The 22,508-nt window shown below is 32.1% G+C and overlaps 1 protein-coding gene across 8 annotated transcripts in view; it reads right to left on the reverse strand.

Moving 5' to 3' along the window:
* Nucleotides 1–35: 35 nt before the first annotated feature.
* LOC127730757 (mucin-19-like) overlaps nucleotides 36–22,508 on the reverse strand; it is a 41,044-nt gene continuing 18,571 nt past the window's right edge. For 3 of the 8 annotated variants that reach the window (XM_052239299.1, XM_052239301.1, XM_052239303.1), the window contains 12 exons: nucleotides 21,146–21,175; nucleotides 18,789–18,842; nucleotides 18,128–18,502; nucleotides 17,336–17,407; nucleotides 16,417–16,467; nucleotides 12,061–12,126; nucleotides 10,706–10,975; nucleotides 10,337–10,354; nucleotides 9,741–9,776; nucleotides 5,699–6,292; nucleotides 2,630–2,665; nucleotides 36–598 (listed from right to left, as the gene is read on the reverse strand). In XM_052239299.1, coding sequence (XP_052095259.1) covers nucleotides 2,646–2,665; nucleotides 5,699–6,292; nucleotides 9,741–9,776; nucleotides 10,337–10,354; nucleotides 10,706–10,975; nucleotides 12,061–12,126; nucleotides 16,417–16,467; nucleotides 17,336–17,407; nucleotides 18,128–18,502; nucleotides 18,789–18,842; nucleotides 21,146–21,175 — 1,586 coding nt within the window. In that variant the 3' untranslated portion in view covers nucleotides 36–598; nucleotides 2,630–2,645. Of the gene's footprint in view, nucleotides 599–2,629; nucleotides 2,666–5,685; nucleotides 6,293–9,740; nucleotides 9,777–10,336; nucleotides 10,355–10,705; nucleotides 10,976–12,060; nucleotides 12,127–13,527; nucleotides 15,758–16,416; nucleotides 16,468–17,335; nucleotides 17,408–18,127; nucleotides 18,503–18,788; nucleotides 18,843–21,145; nucleotides 21,176–22,508 lie in introns of those variants that run through there. The other 5 variants (XM_052239300.1, XM_052239302.1, XM_052239296.1 and 2 more) reach the window with 5 other exon arrangements.

Genomic DNA, 22,508 nt, shown 5'->3' on the forward strand with positions numbered 1-22,508 from the left:
ATAACACTACCAAATTTTGACATAAATCAACCGTGTTTTCCAAAAAAATATTTTATTTTACAAATATACATTAACGATTAACAATGTAACCAACAGCGTGACATATGAAATATATCACGTTAAAATGTGACTCTTCAGAAAAAGTATGCATAATAAACAAAACTTCCTACATATGTTAATGACTCCAGCCATTGGTGCTGATGACAATTTCTATTAAGATGCATATAAAAATTATAGTTTATAAAATAAGCACATTACCACGATGTATTTACTGTGACACTCAAGTCGGTAAGACCAGTCAGCAATTGCAACACATGAATATATACAAAAAATTAATTATATTAATTATACTACTAGTAATTATATTTTTTTTTAACTTTTATCATCTTATTGAAATGTACATTGTGTTTGGTTCTTTTTAAAACAAACCATCAATCACTGTGTATCTAATTTATTGAGATATATACTTTTGTAGCTTTTTCATATGTATTTCATATATGTTTAATGTCTTTTTACCAACACACATTAGTTCTGTTGATATAAAAAGGAGACAGAATTCTGTAAGTATAGTAGTCAATATCCCTTGTATCTTCTATAACTACAATAGATTAAATACCATGTAAAAATGTCATAATCCGTATATCAGTGCACGTTTCTCAAATACGCTTGGTTCTAATAGTTTTAAATCATTCTGTGAATCTCTGTGCTTTAATTACGCCATTAGTGCGGGTTTTTTTTTCAGGGCTTAACATGTATTTGTGATATAAATTGCATTTTTTCTTTTGATGTTTTAATGAAATAATTTCTTTAAAAGTGTTGTGAGAGAAAACCATGGTCCATTATCTGCAATTTAATGTTGTACCATACTTTGATAACTACATATGAAACACAAGTAGAATGTAAGAGGGAATAGGCGGAGCGTATCTATGGTACAATATGTTCCTTTTGATGTTATTCCATTGCTGAAGCTCCACCCCATTTTCTGAAAGATATTCGCCTCTTAACTATTTAGTAACTATTTAAAAGGAGGTTTGTGTTAAAAAAAACCATTTGTAATATTTTTGCTGTCTTTAGTGTTTGGTAATAATCCTTATAATTGTGTTTTGCCGCTTCTAAAGAATTTGTATAAAAATGATTTTAAGTAAGAACCATTAATCAAACCCACAAAAAATAAGGAAAACATCTGTTTTTCAAATAATGCATAAATGTAGTTATAATTTCTGTTTTTAAAGTTTTGTTATGATCAAAAAAAGGGTTGCTGACTTATTCATGACTTGGTACAAATACCAAAATACAGACATAGTAGGTTAGTTACTTCGGTACTGACATGGTTTCTGACAAATTATCTAAAATTGCTCATTTATAAATTATGAAATTATACAGAAACTAAGGTTCCAACTCCCTCAGGCAAAGTTGGCCTTAGATGGATTTGGCTATTTTTTAGGTCATTTTTGGTTTATAGCACTTCAACGTTTTCGGTCCTTATACATCCTTGGCTTTCAAATATTCGGCTTTGAGCGTTCCTGATGAAGATAAATTCCGAAAAGTGCATCGGACGCATGAAATTGATAGCGTTTTTTTCATTTTTTACAGCACTGAGTCGATACTCCTGCTGGTGGACTATCAGTCCCCGAGGGTATCATCAGCTCAGTAGTCAGTACTTTGGTACTGACATGATTTCTGACAAACTATCTAAAATTGCTCGTTTATAAATTATGAAATTATATAAAAACTAAGGTTCCAACTCCCTCAGGCAATTAGGCCTTAGATGGATTTGGCTATTTTTAATGTCCTTTTTGGTTTATAGCTCTTCAACGTTTTTGGTACTTATACATCCTTAGCTTTCAAATATTCGGCTTTGAGCGTTCCTGATGAAGGTTAATCCAGAAAAGCGCTTCGGACGCATGAAATTGATAGCGTGTTTTCATTTTTTTAATGTGACAATATTTGGGATCCAGCAGCCAAAACTGTGTAAACATATATCACAGACATACAACACAATTGACTAAACAATTCAAACATACATACATTTTAATCGAAGTGAGATTGATACATACAGTTTTAAACCGCTTTCATTAACAGACTTATTGTCCTATGAGCAAGCATATATCGTTTTTATAGGACAAAATCTTGACGTGATTCTAGATAAGCATTGTACATTATTTATATTACATGAACGCCTTTTTAGCTGATTAGCCACAAAAAGATATAAAATGCACATTTAGTGTTCGAATTACCATGTTTTATTTACAGTTTCATTTAATGTGTTTTACAAAAAATCTGTGCAAAGCAAATTGGGTAAACAGTAACGCAATGTTTACACAAAAATCTTTTATGTAAAAAAAATTATTACAAGACTTGATTACTGTACGTTTTGTTGCTTTTATATTTTGTTTATTTGTACAGTTCGTTGGAATGTTTTGTACTTTTTCGTGGTTTAAATGTATTCAAAGTAGAGTAAAATGGTAGAAATGTATATTTTACTGTTTATAACAGAAAAAGCAAGCCCTTCAATATTGTATGAATTGGAAGATATATATTTCATGTGCATAAAAACCTTTGGTGAAGTATGCATCGGGTGCAATTTGAGTAAATGATATAACAATTATTCCATTTATACACTACTTACCTAGTCATTCAAAGACCTATCGTTCCCATAGTTCAACTGCAATGTTAAAATATAACATAATAAAAAAGTACAATTAAACGATAATGAGTATGTCTGATCACCGATCAATTATAAAAGAATTGTTCAGCTTATCAGTATTACAAAATGTCATATTGATTTGTCATTTTAACTGAATAGAAGATGTCATTAAACTGACCGATAGAAGCATAAACATATAAAGTACTTCCAAATCAAACAAAGAGTAAAATTAATCTTTAATCATATTTTTTATAGAAAATAAATTATCATCTGGATGTCAAAAAGCCCTTCTTCAAGCAAGGTGTTCAAGTTTAAGTTATTAATTCTTATGTTCCACAGTTATTTTAAAATTGGGAGTATGAATGGATATAATTAAGCAGCAGGAAAGCGCCTGCATTAAAGCATTCAATTCGTGTGCATAAATGCATTTCATATAACAAGATAAAGAAATGAATAACAATGACTGTGTTGAAAAAATGTAACTTAGGTTATTGTATCAGCGTGCATGGATTTAAAAATCACAGTGCAATCAAAATGAGACACGATTTCAATTACCAAAAACAAAGAATAAAAACACATGATGATGCAAGTGACCAACCAAAACATGTGTATGCACTTCTTTTAAGTGGACTTAAACTCGTTCATTAAAGTAGTTAAAATTTGATTTTATCAAAGCAGCAAGAATAGATGAAGAAAACTAAATGGATATAGAGTCTGTTACCATAAAAGTTGTATGTTTAATTATATTAATATTAAAATTAATATGTCAAAATTTGCAGTCGAAATAGATTAACAAAAGCCATAATTTTTTATAGTTTGAGTATACAATACTGTTGTTTGAATGTCCAATGGAAATCTCAAAACTAGGATTAAAGGCGATTATTCCTGTTTACCTATCATCAACTCTCAATTCTAGAATAAGAAACATGCTCACACATATAAGTCTGTTCTTATTATATGGCGAATTAACAAGAGAGGCTAAAGATACGAAAGGAGTATACAAAATCTTATTCCGTTGTTGTCGTTTGTTGGTATGGTTCATATGTGTTTCTCGTTTCTCGTTTTTTTTTATATAGATTAGACCGTTGATTTTCCTTATTGAATTGTTTTACACTATCATTTTGGGACCCTTTATAGCTTGCTGTTCGGTGTGAGCCAAGGCTCCGTGTTGAAGGCCGTACTTTGACCTATTATTGTTAACTTTTTATACCTTGTGATTTGGATGGATAGTTGTCTCATTGTCACTCATACAACATCTTCTTATTTATATCATAAGTACTCTTTATTTTTTTTTTTGTACGCTAAAGTTTGTCCGGAAGGCACAAAACGTTTATTCCAGGTTGAATGTTATTTGAAATACCGTTTCAATTTTTTTTAACTATTAAAATTCAATATTTATAACTGTTTAAGATGAACCTTTTGCAATGAGCAATGACCATGCTCTCCATTTCATACAATAGAAGATGTAGAAATAACTGCCACTATAAAGCATTCATCAGATTTGAATACATTCAACATTAAGGATACAATACAATTGAGTACTAGTATCATTTACAACGCAAGAGATCTGAAAGTCAATCAAAATTGATCATTGTGATGGAAGAAATAAAATAGGTGAAATTCAATGATATTATCTAAATGTTGATACAAGGTACTTGACCAACATGAAAGTATGTTAAAAGCAACAGAAACATCAAAATCTCAAAAGATGAATTAAGAATTAAACTAATACCGCCAGTCAATGAAAGTTTCCCGAAAGATTCACTGAAATACACTGGTAGGTACAGGAGTAAACAGATAAGATGTAGTGACCTTATAAAAAAAATTTTATTGACCTTGTTCGCTCGAAGGGTATAAACATAACGTGGCTAAACGCAATACATTCTTTTATACCTGATATGCAAGCAATCTCATTTTTTTTAAATGCATTAAAAGTAACATAAAAGCTTTCTTGCTGTCTAATAAATATAACTTTGGTTGGTTATGAGTAATTCATTGCGAATAACATGTTTGGGTGAAGTGACAATTCTTCCAATAGACTTTTTAACTTTGGTTTATTACATACAAAGGAATTATGTTTTCTGGAGAAGTGAAAAAGGGGTGGATACCAAATGAACAATAAAACCCATTAGACAAAAAAAAAAAAAAAATACAAAAACAAAAAAAACACACACACACAGCATGACACAAAGAAAAATATCTTCTTCTACTGTTACCTTGTCTGCTACGTGTGTTTTAAAATCCATATCAGATTGTCAGTTAAATACATACCAAGGTTTATTTTCATGATATCGTCATGAACTTATATGTAATAATTCTTGCTGTATATTAAGCATCAAAATGAAAATGATGATTTCTTAACGTCATTTCAAAACTGAAATTCGACAAGTGAATTAATGGTAAAAAAGTTTTTATTTCCGGATTTCCAAAAGTAATACACTTAGAGCTAGTGTTTGGAGAGCAATTGGTTCCTTTATTGTCATTTTCATATCAATATTAACTTTATAACTTCACTCAAACCAATGATAGACTCCGTTTTGAACTTTCAGTGAAGTGTGAAGTTTCACTCCTCGTTGAAAATCTGTCTGTTACTTAAAGATGAAGTACAGCAATGATAATTCTGTTCTTTTTTTGAAGTGCGGGTAGGGATTTCGTGTCATGAATTGACACACCATATCCGTTCTTGTATATTGTAAAAGAGACGTTATCTGAATTACATTTTAACAAATACAAAAAATAAACTTAACAAGAAATGTAAGAAATGCTCTATGGCAATTTTTACACTTAATAACATGAATAATATGACTGGTTAATCACGGTTAATTCAACAAGCTTAGACTATTGTTTATGTACATTTTTTGTTGTTGTGAAAATGACTACCGGAAAAGTTCTATATTGAAAATTCAATATGTCTGAAGTACTTGGGAAGCGACTTTTCCGCTCTATCTTTATTATATGTAAGAAAATATGTGTTTGAAAGATTATACATGTATCTGGTGTATTTGCAGAAGCAAAGCTAGTAATAAAAGCAAGCATACCTTCATGACTTACTTGGCACCCCACCAATACTGGATGACATATCTGTCCCTCGAACACCGGATACTGGAGATCCTGATCCTACAAAACCCTCTACCCCGGATGTTGCTTCTGCTGTTAATCCTTTGGATCTAAAAACTGTTGAAGACATTTCAGTGCCCTTTCCTGGGAAACTAGACATACTAGATCCAGTTCCTGGAAATACAGCCATTCCAGATGAAGTTTCAGTTGTTTGATCACCAGTCGCTGCAGATATAAAATGTGATCCCGGAGAACTGGTCACTTCAGACCTAACGTCGGTTCCAGGAAAACTGGATGCAACAGACTGCACTTCTGATCCAGACATTGAGAGACTCGCCTTTTGAGATCCAACATCATTTCCCATTCCAGGGAAACTTGATGTTACTTCTGTACCGACTCCAGGAAAACTGGACGTACCTGCTCCAGGAAAGCTGGACGTACCTGCTCCAGGAAAACCGGACGTACCTGCTCCAGGAAATGTATCTGCTTCAGGAAAGCTGGACATACCTGACTCGAGATTTGTATTAGGAAATTCGGAAAATGTTGGTGCTTCTATAGGTTTGGTCATTACTGGAGCTGCCATGTTTCCTATTGAAAAATCAATTAAGGTTTTATACAACGTGACTTATTAAACATTTAAACATATTTAATTTTGCAAAATACAATCTAATTTCAGTAAATTTCTTTAAAAAAAATATGTGTTATTTAAAAGCTGAAGCAGTCACATATAAAGTAATCGGTCGTTTTCAATACTAAGTTATACATACAATAAGTGGAATTAATATTTAAATATTTTATCATGTGATGAACTAAAAGAAATATCGCAGTTGATATAAGATTTAGACATTATACGTATAAGGGTCACTTCTCGTTGCAAACATACAATTGTTTCTCATTTCAAAGCACGTGTTTGTTTGTTTGTTTTGTTTCGTATTTTTCAAATTATGTAAAGATTTAGCTCACTAAATAGTTCAAAATTTGGTGACTATGATGAACGCATCTATCCCATCGAACTTGAGATAAAGGATACAACATATACAGTTAAGTCTGCCTCATATCATGACTTACATCTAGAAATTGACAATAAGGGTCGGTTGAAAACAAAACTTTACGACAATAGAGATGATGTCAGTTTCCCAATTGTGAACTTTCCATTTCTATGTAGCAACATTCCAGCAGCGCCTGCATACGGAGTATATATCTCCCAGTTGATACAGGGCCTGTATTTCCTATCATGATTTCCTTAATAGAGGGTTGTTGCTCAAAAGGAAGCTATTAAACCAATCGTTTCAAGTGGTGAGGTTGAAATCATCCCTTCGTAAGTTTTACGGACGCCGTCACGAGTTGGTTGACCGTTTTGGAATATCCGTTTCACAGATGATAGCCGATATGTTTCTAATGTCGTTACCACAATCCCGTCCCCCTTCTCCCGAATGTGACCTACCGAATTAGACTTATTACCGGGTTTGTACTAACTTGAGCAACACGACGGGTGCCACATGTGGAGCATGATCTGCTAACCCTTCTGGAGCACCTGAGATCACCCCCAGTTTTTGGTGGAGTTCGTGTTGCTCAGTCTTTAGTTTTCTATGTTGTGTTTTGTGTAGTATTGTTTGTCTGTTTGTCTTTGTCTTTTTTAGCCATGGCATTGTCAGTTTATTTTCGACTAATGAGTTTGAATGTCCCTTTGGTATCTTTCGCCTCTCTTGTAGTTTTATTGTAATATTAGGGAGGTATGAACCTAAATTAATTTATTTTTTCTCTTACTTAGATGGAATATTTGTCCTCAAGTTCCTTTGGATAGTCATTTCAGATATTTTGGAGTAAACCAAAAGACTTTGCATATAACCCTCAAGTTTCCAAGAAAGAAAGAGATAAAAGGACCAACATTTGCACGTTCACATTCAACTTATTACTGTGTTCGATTGACTATTCATTCCACCATAATAGGTTATTCAAAATACAAACAAAAGAAAAGAAGCTAAATTTGTTCATCAAATGTACAGAATTTAAAACACATTGTAAAAAATATATGTCACCTTACTTATTAATGGGATTTTCGTGATTCAAAATTAAACAAGTTGATAAAGACTGCTGTGGAAAAAATTCTTTGACGAGAAAGATTTCATTCATCAATGGAAATTATCATTTTTGGGCATAAAAAATAAGCAGGAAAATGGTTATTACTAATAGCTATTATTGTTAGTATCATATCAAATACTATTTCACATATAATGTTAAAATTGGTTGATTTGCAAAAATTCTCACATTCATGATCCACCCCTTGAAGGGGTATTAGCTACGATATATGAAAAAAAAAAATTAAAACAATTTTTTTTTGTTCAATCATTAATGAAAGTGAAATAGTAAAATAATACTTCGCTTTTAGCCGCCAGTTTTGTTTCAATTTTGTCAAAATAATCTAAGAAACATTGAATCCGTATTCGTGTGACCTTCTAAATACACACGAAATGCTGATACATATTATCGAGTCCATGCATCGTACATTGTTTTATTTTAGAATTTGGATATAAGTTTTAGTATGTTAAAAATCAAATATGTGAATTTGACAGCTAATGCCCCTTTTAATAAACAAACAATAGCATGCATACATTTGCTGAGATTTCGGAAAATAATTGATACAGTGCAGAGTGGGCTGGTCAAAAGGAAAGTCAAAATTACACCACGAAAACTGATGACTTATGAGGAAAAAACTCCGTTTTCTGCAACGTTTTTAAATATTGAAGACTGACTTACTATTTCGCTCATCAATAAGATTTTGGAGAATTTGCATCATTTCACCAAGATTATTTTTGTCAGCATTAGTAAGATCAAGGACTGCCATGACAAGTCCATTCCCGCGCTGATATATTCCTGTAAAGCAATATTGTGCAGAAGCAATGCAACCAGTGCAACATTAGTGAAACGGATATATTTACCATATACATTAGGAGCGCGTCTTATGGCATTTTATACCCATGTGGAAACATATTATTACAGAATATATAAATATATGTATATGATTATAAAACGTCTTCTTATACACCTCATGCGTTTGAAAACAATGTAATATTTTCTACAGATGATAAAGGAAGGTTGATGATAACAATGTTAGAAATTAAAGCTAATGCTAGCCAGCAAAAACATGTTTTAACATTTATAGTGTCGGATTAAGGGGAGTTGGTACAGTATATTTAAGACAACGACGTTTTTTCGTACATATAGAAAGACTTCAGAATTTAAAAAAAACACATATTACACAAAACAATCATCATCGTGCTAGTTGCGAGAATCAGGAGAGCTTCTATGCTTTGTATTCTTTTAGAACAAAAATATATTCTTTAAAGTGCTCAATTTGGAAAATGTCATATGCAGTTTAAAAGCAGGCAACAACCCAAAACAAACATTTCTTTGAAGCTTATCTAATGGCAATTCTGAGTTAGGTTTTTAATATTTACTCAATTTTATTTCTGCGATAATAATCATCAACTAAAACAGGAAACAATGGGATAAGCAGTCCCAAATCATAAAAGGACTATTTATAAGACAATAAAGTTTGAATTGAATTAAACATGTACAAAAATGATATAGGCCGGGATCCTAGCCACATTTCTGCTTCGAGTAGAAAGGACCAGGAACGTAAGAATTTATATCCCCACCTTTCAGGGATGATTAAGAATGAGGCTACTACGCATACGCAAGTTCTCAAGCTACTATTCCTGAATCTGTACCCACTCCCCTAATAACTGGAATGATACAAGTATTCAACAAGTTGATTAAAACATCTTACGCTGTATTAAGTATAAAGGCAACGCAAAGCAATCATAAACCGTGCATTTATCAGATGAGTTGTTCGTTTGATTGCATATGTTTGCATGTAAAATGAATAAAATGGATATGTTATAGGATTAAAGTGACTGTTAAAAGAATATATTTATTATTATGCTCTCATTTGGAAATAGAATGGTGAACAGGATTTGTTAAGCTAAGTAAATGATTAAATACTTTCATATTTATAAAATTTACTGGTACATACCTGTTTTTGGTGGTGCAACATCAGCTGAATTTAAACCTACAATTGAAATATCAAGTATATTTGTTTTTATAAACAAATACACATTGCGGGTTTTTGAATAAATAGTGAATACACTGTTGAAAATATGAGAATATCATAATGACAGCGTTCAATCACAATCATCTGCTAAAATCACTTCTACAAATAGGGATTGAATAGACGCCGATGGTACTTCATGGGAGACACATACGCGTTTTGCAAGTAAAATTGATATGAACAAATGATACAAATTTAAAAGAAAAAAGAGACGCCGATACAAAAGTAGCTGGGGGTGCTTAAAATTAAACGCTGCACTTTGATTCAAAGATAACAGAAACAAGGAACTAAAGCTACGTCGATGCTATGAGCTAGCCAATTTGGCAATCGGTTTCAAAACTTATTTATTTTCCCATTTAAGGGCATATAACATGTGAAAAGTTGTTGGTAGATTACTTCAATGATATCGAAATTGGACAGAATTCGGAATTAAGGCATACAAGTATATTCACATATACCATAATTCATTTCTAAAACTTTTGGAGACTGTGTATTGTGGAATTATAGTTAAAAGGTTTTACCTGGAAATGAGGAAACAGCTGAAACAGAAAAATAAAAGATATTTCAGTTTTGTTTTTAATTACGAAACAGATTCTTACCGCTTTAAAACGGATGAATTGTCTTCAAAATAATAACTTAGTGGTTTCATTGATAAGCATTATGTAAGTGAAATGTTCATCAACCTTACTAAATTAATTGCTGGGAATTTTGGATGATTTTTTTTTTCATCTACACTAACAAATGAAGGTAATAATCAAGTCAAGTTGATATATTGACTGTGGTATTATATCTTTATACTTCATGTATTAGACTACATACTGTCTATTTTTTTTCAAAGGAATGACGACGTAGTATTTATTTTACTGAGACATTATGGCGATGTATCCTACCTGGTTTAATTTCTGTAGTTGTTGAACTAGGTTCAACCACTGTAACTTCTACTGTTGATCCGGAATTCACTCTCCTGGAATTTTGACTGGATCCCATCATGTCAGCAGCGGGAACGGGTGGAATACCTTCAGAAAAAGACGATCCTGTTTCAAGGTCAAACGGTGGAAACAGTTCTGCATCAGCAGATGCTGGAATATTGTTTATATCTTTAGCGGGAAATACTGGAGGTGGAGGGGGTATTTCACCTGGTGCTAATCCGGGTTCCTCTCCTTAAATCACATAAAATAACACAAAATTTCAATGATTCATCCATTTTTGGAACTTCTAATCATGATTATGAAAATAACATCAAAACACATTAAAAAATGTATAAAGAATTACAGCTCGTGCATTTTAACTATAGTAAAGGTATAGGACAGAACATCTTGCTGCATTGTTACCATGTTATATTTAATTGATAATTATTTCCTGAAATAACACATGAAATAAAAAATATACTATATTTGGCACTAATCTACGTTAGTAAAATACACATGTAACAACAGACAGTAAAAGTTATTATGTTCAGTTTGAGTACAGAAATCATTTCAATTGGGTTTTTTAAAATTCTTTTGCTTATTGCACACACAAACAATTGAATGGGAAAAAGTCGGATGTTTCTATCTCTGTTTCTGGACGGTACATTTACCAGCAAAAGAGGGACTACGAATCGAAATATTATGCAACTTCGTGCTATCATCAAACATCAACACATATTACATAGGTTATAATTATGATTTTGCTATCTACTAAAACACCAAATGGAAACAACTACCGCTAGTAAATACAAAATGAATCTATCTTATGTGCACACATTTCATACGTATAAATACTTCCTTATACTCTATACCTTAGATATTAAAGCAGGTTTGACATACCACTTTCTTCGGGAAATGTCTACCAAGTCAGGAACATGATAGTTATTTTCCACTCGTTCCGTTGGTTGATAACGTTTGATTTTGTCAGTTTTTATGGAGTTCCCCTTTTTGAATTAACTGCAGCTCGGTATTTTTGTAATACTTTTTTATAATAATTTATTCAAATATCTCTAAAAAGCTCAAAAGATGTTAAACATATATAGGCGTTATTCATATTTGGTAAATATTAAATAACCCTTTGTTTGATATTGACTGATACATGTAAAACATATGACAAAATGGGATTATGAATCATGCATGTACCTTCTACCAACGGTCAAAACAATAGAAACGCCAACAACATAGAGTGTAAGGAAGTTCATATACGGATTGCAATGATTGCACAGCTAAAACTAAAACTAGAATCTACAAGCATTCTATGACTCAGTATACCGTACCATTCACTGTTAACGAAAATAAAACTGGAGATATGGCTTCTGAAGTGACTGAACGAATATTTCCTGCTGCAATATTGTTCAAATTTTGATTGATGATTATATGCATATTGAGACGAATTGGAAATGAAAAAAAATATCGATTGAAAAATAATAGCATACTCTTAAGTTTTATAAATGAATTTCTACGAGGTTTCCAATATTAGATCAACAACTGATAACCGTTTAAAAGTTCAACTACAGTTTTTACAGGGTTTGAGGTGCTTGATCTAAAGTTTTCTGTATAGTGTTTTCTTGATTTCAAAGAAAATTCCAGGATTCCCCTTTTAGAGGGAGGGGGAACACTCCTTTTGGCCAAAAAATTGGTGTTTTAGTGCATTTTTGTTATTTTTGTCACTTTTAGTAACCTTATTATTCAGTTACCCTGAGGCAAATTAATTAAAATACATTTATAGCTAAATTGTTAAAAATAAATATGAGATTTTTTTGTTGTGTTTTGTAGTTTTTGTCTTATTGATGTTTCCCCACACATGCTCTTATATATTGATACGGCGGGTGCATTTCAAAATAAAAATGCGAACAAATCATTATTAAGATGATTGTGGATGTTAAAAGACACACCAAATCTGTCACGTTAATATATCATATTGAAGGATTGGTGCAGTTCATATTGTTAGGTATTCATTAAAAATCATATATAAATAAATAGAAATATGTTTAATGTACATGGGGACTTAAATTAAATGTAACTCCTTAGCGATTTATGTAATGTTATGGATGATATTCTCACAATTGGAATGTTACATGATTTCATGTTATTTTGCGTTGGTATTATATGCAAACTTATGCATACACAAAAACTATAATGCTAATCAAACGATAAGGACACTTTGGAATGAACTGTCTTTAAAGTGTTATTTTCATATTCATTATGCATTCAAAAACATCTAAAATTACTGTAAAGGAAAAAAATGATCTGAAAATCATAAAATTACAAAGATAATGATAAATATAATGTTTATGCAGTAAATGTGAAATACGCTAGATCTGTTACTTTTTGGAATTATACTTCGATGTTAGTCTTTCACCAATACATTTTACTCATGCTGAAAAGGAAAAGAAGTTAATCCTAAATAATATGTACAGATACTATATCGCTATTCAAACGTAAAGGAAAATTTTAAATAAAATGTCTTTAAATTCCTTTACGTTAGTATAATTAGTGGTAATTTAAAACAAACACAACTTCCAGAATATTTATTAGTAAGAACATTTTATATACACAAACTAAAAATATATCATGAAACACATTGATTAGTAATAAAGTGAGGAAATAAAATGCATGTTATTGTTCAAAAAAGGAGAGGTTAATGTTTTGTCACATGATTAAAACCTCCACCTACCACGAATATTTCACATTATTACAAATTTTATCTTTCACCAATCCGCTACGGATGCTTTTTTATTTACCATTTACTGATGAACTAATTGAAGAAACAGCATTGGTTACTCGTGCAGACAGCGATGATTCATTTGGTATTATTTGATTTACTGTTCTACTTTCAGCAAAGGATGTCAAGTCTGTTCCACTTTCAGCAAAGGATGTCAAGTCTGTTCCACTTTCAGCAAAGGATGTCAAGTCTGTTCCACTTTCAGCAAAGGATGTCAAGTCTGTTCCACTTTCAGCAAAGGATGTCAAGTCTGTTCCACTTTCTGAGAATGATGGAAATGTTGGATCAAATGTCATTGGGTCGATATCTGTTATATCTGAAAATTTAATATTTGTTATTCTGGTCTCCGCTGGGACTGTTTCCTCTCTTAGAGACTGTACATTCAAACTATTTGAATCAGAAAATGAAGATCGCACTGGAGTTTCAACAGCTATGACTGAAACAACTTGACTTTCAGTTGTAGGCAACTTTTGTGTCGACAAAGTGTCGATAGTTCCAAACTGTGATACATCTGTAACAGGTGGAATCACAGACAAAACAGGTAGATCACTACCGGAACCGTCTTGTGTAAATGAGGTACTGTCAGTAATGGCACTGTTTGAAGAAGCAGTAGAACTTTTAGTGACTGATGTAATTGCATTGATGTCGTTTGCAATAGATGAACTAAATGAACCGGGCGTACCTTGTGAATCAAATGCATTTCCTGGGAAAACACTTACAGTTGAGTCAATATTGAATGCGTCACCATTAAAAAAACTACCATTGTCCATTGACATGTTTTCGGAAAAGCCTAACAATGAAGCATCCATTTCTGAAATTACTGAAGAGTTCGTTGAAAGTGTTTCATTTGATGTTTTGGTGCTTGTTGAATCAGCAACTAATTCACCTGGAAATATATCAAATGGTGTATCTACTGCAGAAACACTAGAAGCTGGCAAAAAAGAGTTATTTAGAGTACCTGGAAATACAGTTATTTCTGATATTTTCGTGCTTCCAGTAAAACCAGCAGATGAACTTTCTACTGCCATCGTTGAATCAGCATTGGCGTCACCTTGGATGGCTGAAATAGATGAATCTGATATTGTATTTGTAGCATCTAATGTGTCCATTGACAAAATGTTAGGCATGCTTGAAACAGAAGAATCCACCAATGAGTTCGTAGCCACAGTTGAACCAGTTAAGAGAGTATTTGAAGGCACATCATGCGTATTAGAATGCACTGTTGAAGGTCTGTCAAAAGAAAGAATATCAGAAGAAGGTGGTTCAGGAACGTTTATAGGACTGCCATGCTTGGCTTTTGCAGTTTCAACAACAGGAAAAGAAAATTCAGGAGAAACAACTAAGACGGGAGTCTTTTCTTTTTCCAATTTCGATGATGGCACAAGATCAACAACTACAGCAGACATAGAATTATCTGTCTTCTTAGTAATAGTGCCCGTGGAAACGGAATTTACTACGACTAACTTAGAATCAAGGGAAGACATATCATTCATTGTGTCATTTGTTTTATCAAAGTCTATATTAAAAATGGTTGAAGAGTTTATTACGTTAGGTGGAATTTGTTCTTGTTGTTTGAGAGTTGAGGAATTCTGTTGGAAATCCGTTTCAGCTGTCTCTGATATATCATTACTAATCGATTCAAAGGTAACCATTCTAGTTCCAGAAGGCAAACCGACATCTCTTGTGCCCAATTGTCTGATTTTCGGCGAAGTCTTAGCAGATTCCGATAAGTCAACGTCTTTCATTGAGGACGACATAATAGTACTTCCGTCTTGAACTGATTTATTTGTTACATTTAATGTCAAAACTGATTCACCGGAAATAATTGGAGAAATGTGTGAGAAAAATGTAGACTCAGATATTGTATCAGAAAATACAGAGGTTCTATTTGAATCTAGTAATACATCTTCAACCGCCGATGAAACTTGTGAATTACCTTCTTTTGTATTAGTTGACAATAAACCACCTTTCAAAGAAGATGAAAATGTTTCATTTACCTCATTTACAGAAACTGGTTTTTGAAAATCATTACTTCCTTCAAAAGATGCATTCGTAGTTTCTTCTAAAGCAATCAATGACTCGTTTGGTTGCATTGACGAAAATGAAGAGTTGACATGTGCATCTGATATTACCAAACCCAATTGTCCTCTGTGTGATGAGCCATCAAAAGACGAACGAGAATTGTTGGTGAATGTGGTACCCTGATTGCTAAGAGACTTTTCATCTTTAATAGTGGATATTACCAAATTTGCATTCGATGATGACATTGATGTTGCGTTATGAGTGTTGAAGGATGGCAATGCATTTTCCTCAATCAAAACGGTTGAAAACCCCTCTACAAACGAAGTCGTTGGGACATCTTTTAATAATGAATTAGACTTAAATGTTTCAGTCTCCGTACGAGATTGATGGGAAAGTATTGGTGCCTTCTCTATTCTTGTAGAAGACGAGATATCACCATCAGAAAATGAAAGAGAAACATCATTTATTGAATTACCAATTGCCTCTATAGACAGAGATGACGTTCCTGTCTCAATGGAATCACGTAAACCAGCCGTTTGAAACGACGAACCAAGTTTTGCAGAATTAGGCCTTGTAATAGCATTCACGCCGGCAGGTTGGAAATTCGGATCTTGAAAAGAGGTAGACGAATCAACATTGCTTGCCAAGGATGAACGTGAATTCTCCGAAAAGGCTTCTTCAGTTATCCTTGTATCAGAAGATACAGTGAAGTTTGAAGAAGGCGAGACACCCGTCACCGAAGAAGTTAGATCTCTGGATAAAATTGAAGTATTATTGCCTGAAGTACTCAAAGAAACATGTGGTACGACAGGTGGGGGCACAAAAGCAGATGTGATAGGGTTTTCAACGATTATAGTAACTGTGTTTGAATTTACACCATTCCTACCTGGAAAGACGGGGAGGTCGGATGTCCTACTCGAGGCTGCTGGATCAGCTCCTGCAATGTTCAAAATAGAAAAACATAAGTATGTTTGGTAAGACGACTGGTTACATCAAAAGTATACTATTACTAAAATTTTCAGCATATAGATATTTTTAATTTCTTATATTTTGTGTTTATGTCGTGTCTTTTTTATAAAAATACAATAACATTTACCGTATAAATTGTTTTAGGGTTTAGATTAGACAAACTTCTATTATTTCAAACGAACGATTAAAAATACACAATGAAAGATTAGAGAAAAATCAATTTAAAAAAATTTAAAATCTAATTTTTTATTAAATTCATTAAATAAAAAAGTGAGGGTCACAAAAGCCTAAAGGCAAGTCCATAGTATAATAGCATTATATAAATGTATATTTTATCTGGAACCAATTTTAATTAAAAATTCTTTAAATTTGATTATATTAATGAAATTTCTTTATAAGGGTATATTAATATCTGTATTTGACAAGCAATCTAACAAATTTCATATTAAAAGATCAGGGTAGGATCAGAACACATTTTCGATCTACTTTAAACTTTGATAAAACATGTATGATGACCTGTATGTTGCTATCTAAAAACTGTATATGGACATTATTTTAGAAGATTGACGTTGAAGATTCCTACAATCTATAAGCAACCACAAAAGAAAAGAAAAAAAGATTATCAAATAATCTCATTTTCTGAATTTTATAAACTTTTCAAAATATTTATGGCAGTTAATGATTTTGCTTAAAATAATAGTGTTTTAATTTGCTTACAATGGAAAGGTTAGAGCAAAAATAATATAAAAATGAAATTATAAAGTTAGTTTATTTTGTACATAAAGAATAAAATGATTTTTTTATTAAAACAAATATTAGGTCTTCTCTTAAGATACCTGGAAAGGCCGGTATATCTCCAATAAATTCTGTTGCCGCACTTGTTGAGGATCCGGACGGACTTTCGGCACCTTGAATGAAATCAAATTCGTCATTTTAATAATTTTGATTTAATCGACTTAAGCTTGATTCAAAGCTATATAACGCAATATCATTTGTATTCAAAACATCTTTTTTACAATCTTCAAAAGCCAGTAATAGTTTTTCTTTTATGTTTGATCTGAAATAAATAGAATATGTTTTTCGACCGTATTTCATTACTATGGTTTGACTATCTTATTTTTACTAGCTTATGACAGGATAACATTTATTAACAGTGGGAAAAGATGGATGCAAACATAATATTATGTTTCATATGATTGCTTTACAAGTTTATAGTTGTTTTAAATTTTCTTTCAAATTGTGAAAAAAAAGCATTTTCTATTAATATGTTAATAGTATCAAGGAAAATGAATATGATTCATTCATTTCATTCTCATAATATCAAGCCATTATTTTGACATACAAAGTTATAATTGTTTTAAATTTTCTTTCAAATTGTGAAAAAAAGCATTTTCTATCAATATGTTAATAGTATCAAGAAAAATGAATATGATTCATTCATTTCATTCTCATAATGTCAAGCAATTATGTTGACAAACAAGTTTATAATTGTTTTAAATTTTCTTTCAAATTGTGAAAAAAAGCATTTTCTATTAATATGTTAATAGTATCAAGGAAAATAAATATGATTCATTCATTTCATTCTCATAATGTCAAGCCATTATTTTGACATAAGGTATGTGTAATACCTGGGAAGGCACTAATTTCGCCAGGAAGTTCATTCGTTACAGAAGATCCATCTGTTCCTGGAAACTGATCTACATTTGAAGGTATAATCTGATTTGCACTCATGGCAGCGTTTGTTTGTCCTCCTGGAAAGGCTCTGACGTTAGAAGGCACTGCTCCCCCACCATTTCCCGGAAACGATCCAACACTGGAAGGCATAGCTCTTCCACCACGGCCTGGGAATGCTCCGAAATTGGGAGGCATAGTTCTACTGCCAACTGCACCAGGGAAAGCTGAGTTTACTGGTGGAAAGTTAGGGTTGATCCTATTTGTTTGAGCAGCATTCATTGCATTGTTGTTAATTCTGTTTTGTCTGTTCATTGCTATTTGGTTGGCAGCTGACAAAAAATTAAATTACTATTATAAACCAGTAAGCTTCGAGTAAATGTCGTTTTTCATTTCTCATTAACTTAGATTGTCGACTATCCAAAATCCTCTTTATCTGTACAATTACCAATAATATTTTTTTTTCGATAAATTATGTTATTATGATAATTAATCAAATAAAATTTAATCTGATTTTTTTAGTATATTTCTTTTACCATTTTCTCATTTCAAAACAATTTTAGCATAAATATTTATCATTTCAAAATGGTGCTTGTCATTTTAAACATGGTAGCTTACCGGAATTTGGTGTTGGGAAAGGTCTTTGTCTACTACCAAACGTCATTAAGTTAGCTATATCATTAAAAAGAATATATACAAGAATTAGTAAGTTTAAACATATATTTAATTGCAAGAACAAAAAAGTAACAACAACACACCTACGTTTACTGGTGGTTATTGTTAGAAGATAAAGTTGTGATAGAGCTATAGAGAATTGTCAGATTTTTTATGAAAATTAACCATTTTTGTGACATCCTCAAAGTATTTTACTTAAAACAGGTTTGTCAGCAGTTACAACATATCTAAATTACTTCCTATAACATTTGCTTGGGTGAATATCTCTCCATATGCTTTCAAAATTACATTTTCCAAATACATAAATACATATTGTTCAATCCAAATCCGTAGAAAACATATAAGTATTAAGAAATTAAACATGTTTCATCAGCTTAATTGAGTATACAATTATTTGCGATAAAATAAAGTCTGTAAATTCACAATATCCATCATGTATTAACAGAAAATAGATTTGGTGGAATTATTGTTCCAGTAAAGTTGATACTATTCCAGGTTAGTAAATGGTTGAGTGCTGACAAACATGTTTACCCCGCCTCGTTCTTAATATGTCTGTCCCAAGTCAGGAGCTTGAAATTCAGTGGTTGTCGTTGGTAGCTGTTTCTCTATTTGTGTTTTCGTCTATTGTTTTTTTATGCATTAATCAGGCCGTTGATTATATCCTTTCATTTGTTTCATATTTTGTCAGGCCGTGGTCTTTTGTAACTTTCTTAACGTATTGGTTTTGTTCATTGTTGACCTATAGTTATTTACTTTCTCAACCTTTGCTCTCTAGTTGATAATTGTCTATTGGCAATCATACCACATCTCCTTTTTTTCTCTGTATGTTATATCACGAATTGGTTGAGTGATACGATATGTCGGTGTCTCAACTCACTAGCGACGTGTTTTCACCGTCTTCGATCTTTAGATACCAGTAATTTACTCTCAGTTAACATGTCACAATCGGTAAAATTACTGAATAGACGACTATACTCGTCTGATCTGTATCGATTGTGACATGTTAACTGAGAGTAAATTCGCACGGTGGATGATGCATGCATAGCAGGAGACGCTTACTCTGTCGACCAGTCGGGTCTTGCTCCTGATGAAGTTCATGCGATTGCCTCAGTTTCTTTTTTGTTACATTGATTTGTGAGTTCCTAATCGATTTATGAGATTTGAACATCGGTAAACTAATGTCGCCTTAATTTATATGTTATGTATATATGACATATAATTGAGCATTTTCTGTACCAACAAACTATGTCTTCGCGTGTGTTAATTGCAACGGTATTTTATAAGTATAACTGCTTAAAGATGTTTGTTTTGTTCAGACATCGTTGTCAATATAATGGAATTTTATGCGACTGTCATACAAGTGAGAGGTTTAGCTAGCTATAAAACTAGGTTTAATCCACCATTTTCTACATAAGAAAATGCCTGTACCAAGTCAGGAATATGACAGTTGTTATCCCTTCGTTTGATGTGTTTGAGATTTTGAATTTGCCATTTACTTAGGGACTTTCCGTGTAGAATTTTCCTCGGAGTTCATTATTTTTGTAATGTTACTTTTAACATACTCAAAATGATAAAAAGAAACCAACAATCTATTCCTTTAGATACCACAAACGTAGATATCAATTTGCCCTTTAGTAATTTTATTGGATTAAATCTTTGAAAGGAGAAATGTGGAAAGTAAATTAACATTTTCTTATAACTGTTCTTTTTAGATGAAAACACTTGGTCTTTCATTAAAAGATGAAAAAGAGAAGCTGATTTGATTTTCACTACTCTTGACTTACGTCGTTAACATTACTGTAAATGATGTCGAAACGCACTTGCATTAAGTAAAAGTCCTTTAAATATCCTATTACATAAAGGTTGAATTGTACTTATCTAATACATTGATTTATGCCTCTTGTTAGTAAACAACAGTAGATCTAATTATGCTTGTCACTGGTGAAGAAACAGATTTAAACCCACTGTTCCAGGTTAGGAAAGGTTAAAGGCTCACAAATACTTGTTTTACCCCGCGACATTCTTTATGTACCTGTCCAAATTCAGGAGCCTGTAATGCATGTGTTTTTTTTTTTGGTTTCTGTCTAATATTTTGGGAGGGGCGGGGGGGGGTATTTGTTTAAGCATAATCAGGCCGTTAGGTTTTTGTTTTGGCTTTTTGGCATTATACAACATATCCTCTTTTTATATTAAAAAAATAAAACATGATGCGGTGAAATTAATGAATAGAAATAGGTAACATGCAAATCTACTAATACTTATGATCTACTATAGAAATAAAGTAACACAATCAGTTATACCTTGAACTGGCATCAATCCAAGACGTGGATCTTGATATAAACAAATAGAACAAAATTTGTTAAAACACAAGTTATGCATATGTATAGTAATTTATAAACAATTTACTTGCTTTAAGAAAGATGACAACATAATATTTTCACAACTGATAGTAACAGTTTAAAGAAAACAAAAGAAATTAAAAACAAATTGTTCGGAGGTCTTTCCAATCCAAATGCACATATTTGATAGGAAAACATCAACTTCAGGTTTAAAATATAATTTCCGGTGTCATATACTAGTAGTAACTTACTTTACGCTGATTCCAAAATATGGTGTATCTATACATTTGTTTGATATAAAGGAGATAATCATCATCTTGCTTGATGGTATTGTGTATACTTAAAAAATTGTTACATCCGATTTGAAAAATGTCACTTCCGATTTAATTTGATAGGTATCTTGACACTCATTCCAAAAATATGTGGTTCTTTAGGCTTTTACATTCAAGTTTTGCCAAAAAGTTGCCTTTTCTGGCTTAGATAAGGTCAATTCCGAATGACATTTTCAAGGTCATACATCTTCCTAAATAATGCAAAAGACTCTATGGTTTTATCATGACTTAATATGGAGTTATAAGAAAGGTCAAAATCTAGAACGTCAAATTAACCTGTGATCTTGATCTAAATCTGAAGGTCATTAGGCAAGACCTTTGGGTAGCTCCTTGTGTATTGTAAATGATTTATATCATCAAACATCTAATTTTTTTACTTTCTAGGGGAGAAAATCCCTATTAAATGACACCGTAAACTTTCGAACATGTTTTTACAAGTCTTACCTAACAACCGTGTGTGGAAATTAATGATAGTTTCCAAAGAGTAGCAATAACTAGCAAAAGTAAAGAAAGTAAAAAAAAAAAAAACATGACTTAGTCATTTGCTGGACCAAGGACCTCAAGTTAAATGATTCTAGGTCTTATACCTATGGTTTACCAGTTACAATTACATTTCACTTATTTCGAATACATAAATAAAAATAACTCTGATATGAAGTTTCAAGGACGCTTCAATCAAAATTATTCTTGACATCCTGGGGATGTAACGGGCAATTTGTGAAAAGATTTTGTTCAGTATCTTTACGGTAGTATTTTGCAAAGTAGTGCGCACAAAAAAAACATTGTTTAGAGAGCTCTTACAAGGAAAAGTGTTCAGTTAAGTGATGTCAGTTTCAAAAGCGTATAAACTTGTTGATATCATATACCAAATGTAATGATAAGCGACATCTTGTAAAACAACAATAAAGCGCAAGAGAAAAATAGGCGGAAAAAATAATCAGAACAAAATCAAACGGAGTACAGACCTAAAAATAAGAATAAGCAATTTTTAC

The sequence above is a fragment of the Mytilus californianus genome, unplaced genomic scaffold (assembly GCF_021869535.1).
Source record: "Mytilus californianus isolate M0D057914Y unplaced genomic scaffold, xbMytCali1.0.p SCAF_2, whole genome shotgun sequence".
Classification (NCBI taxonomy): domain Eukaryota; kingdom Metazoa; phylum Mollusca; class Bivalvia; order Mytilida; family Mytilidae; genus Mytilus; species Mytilus californianus.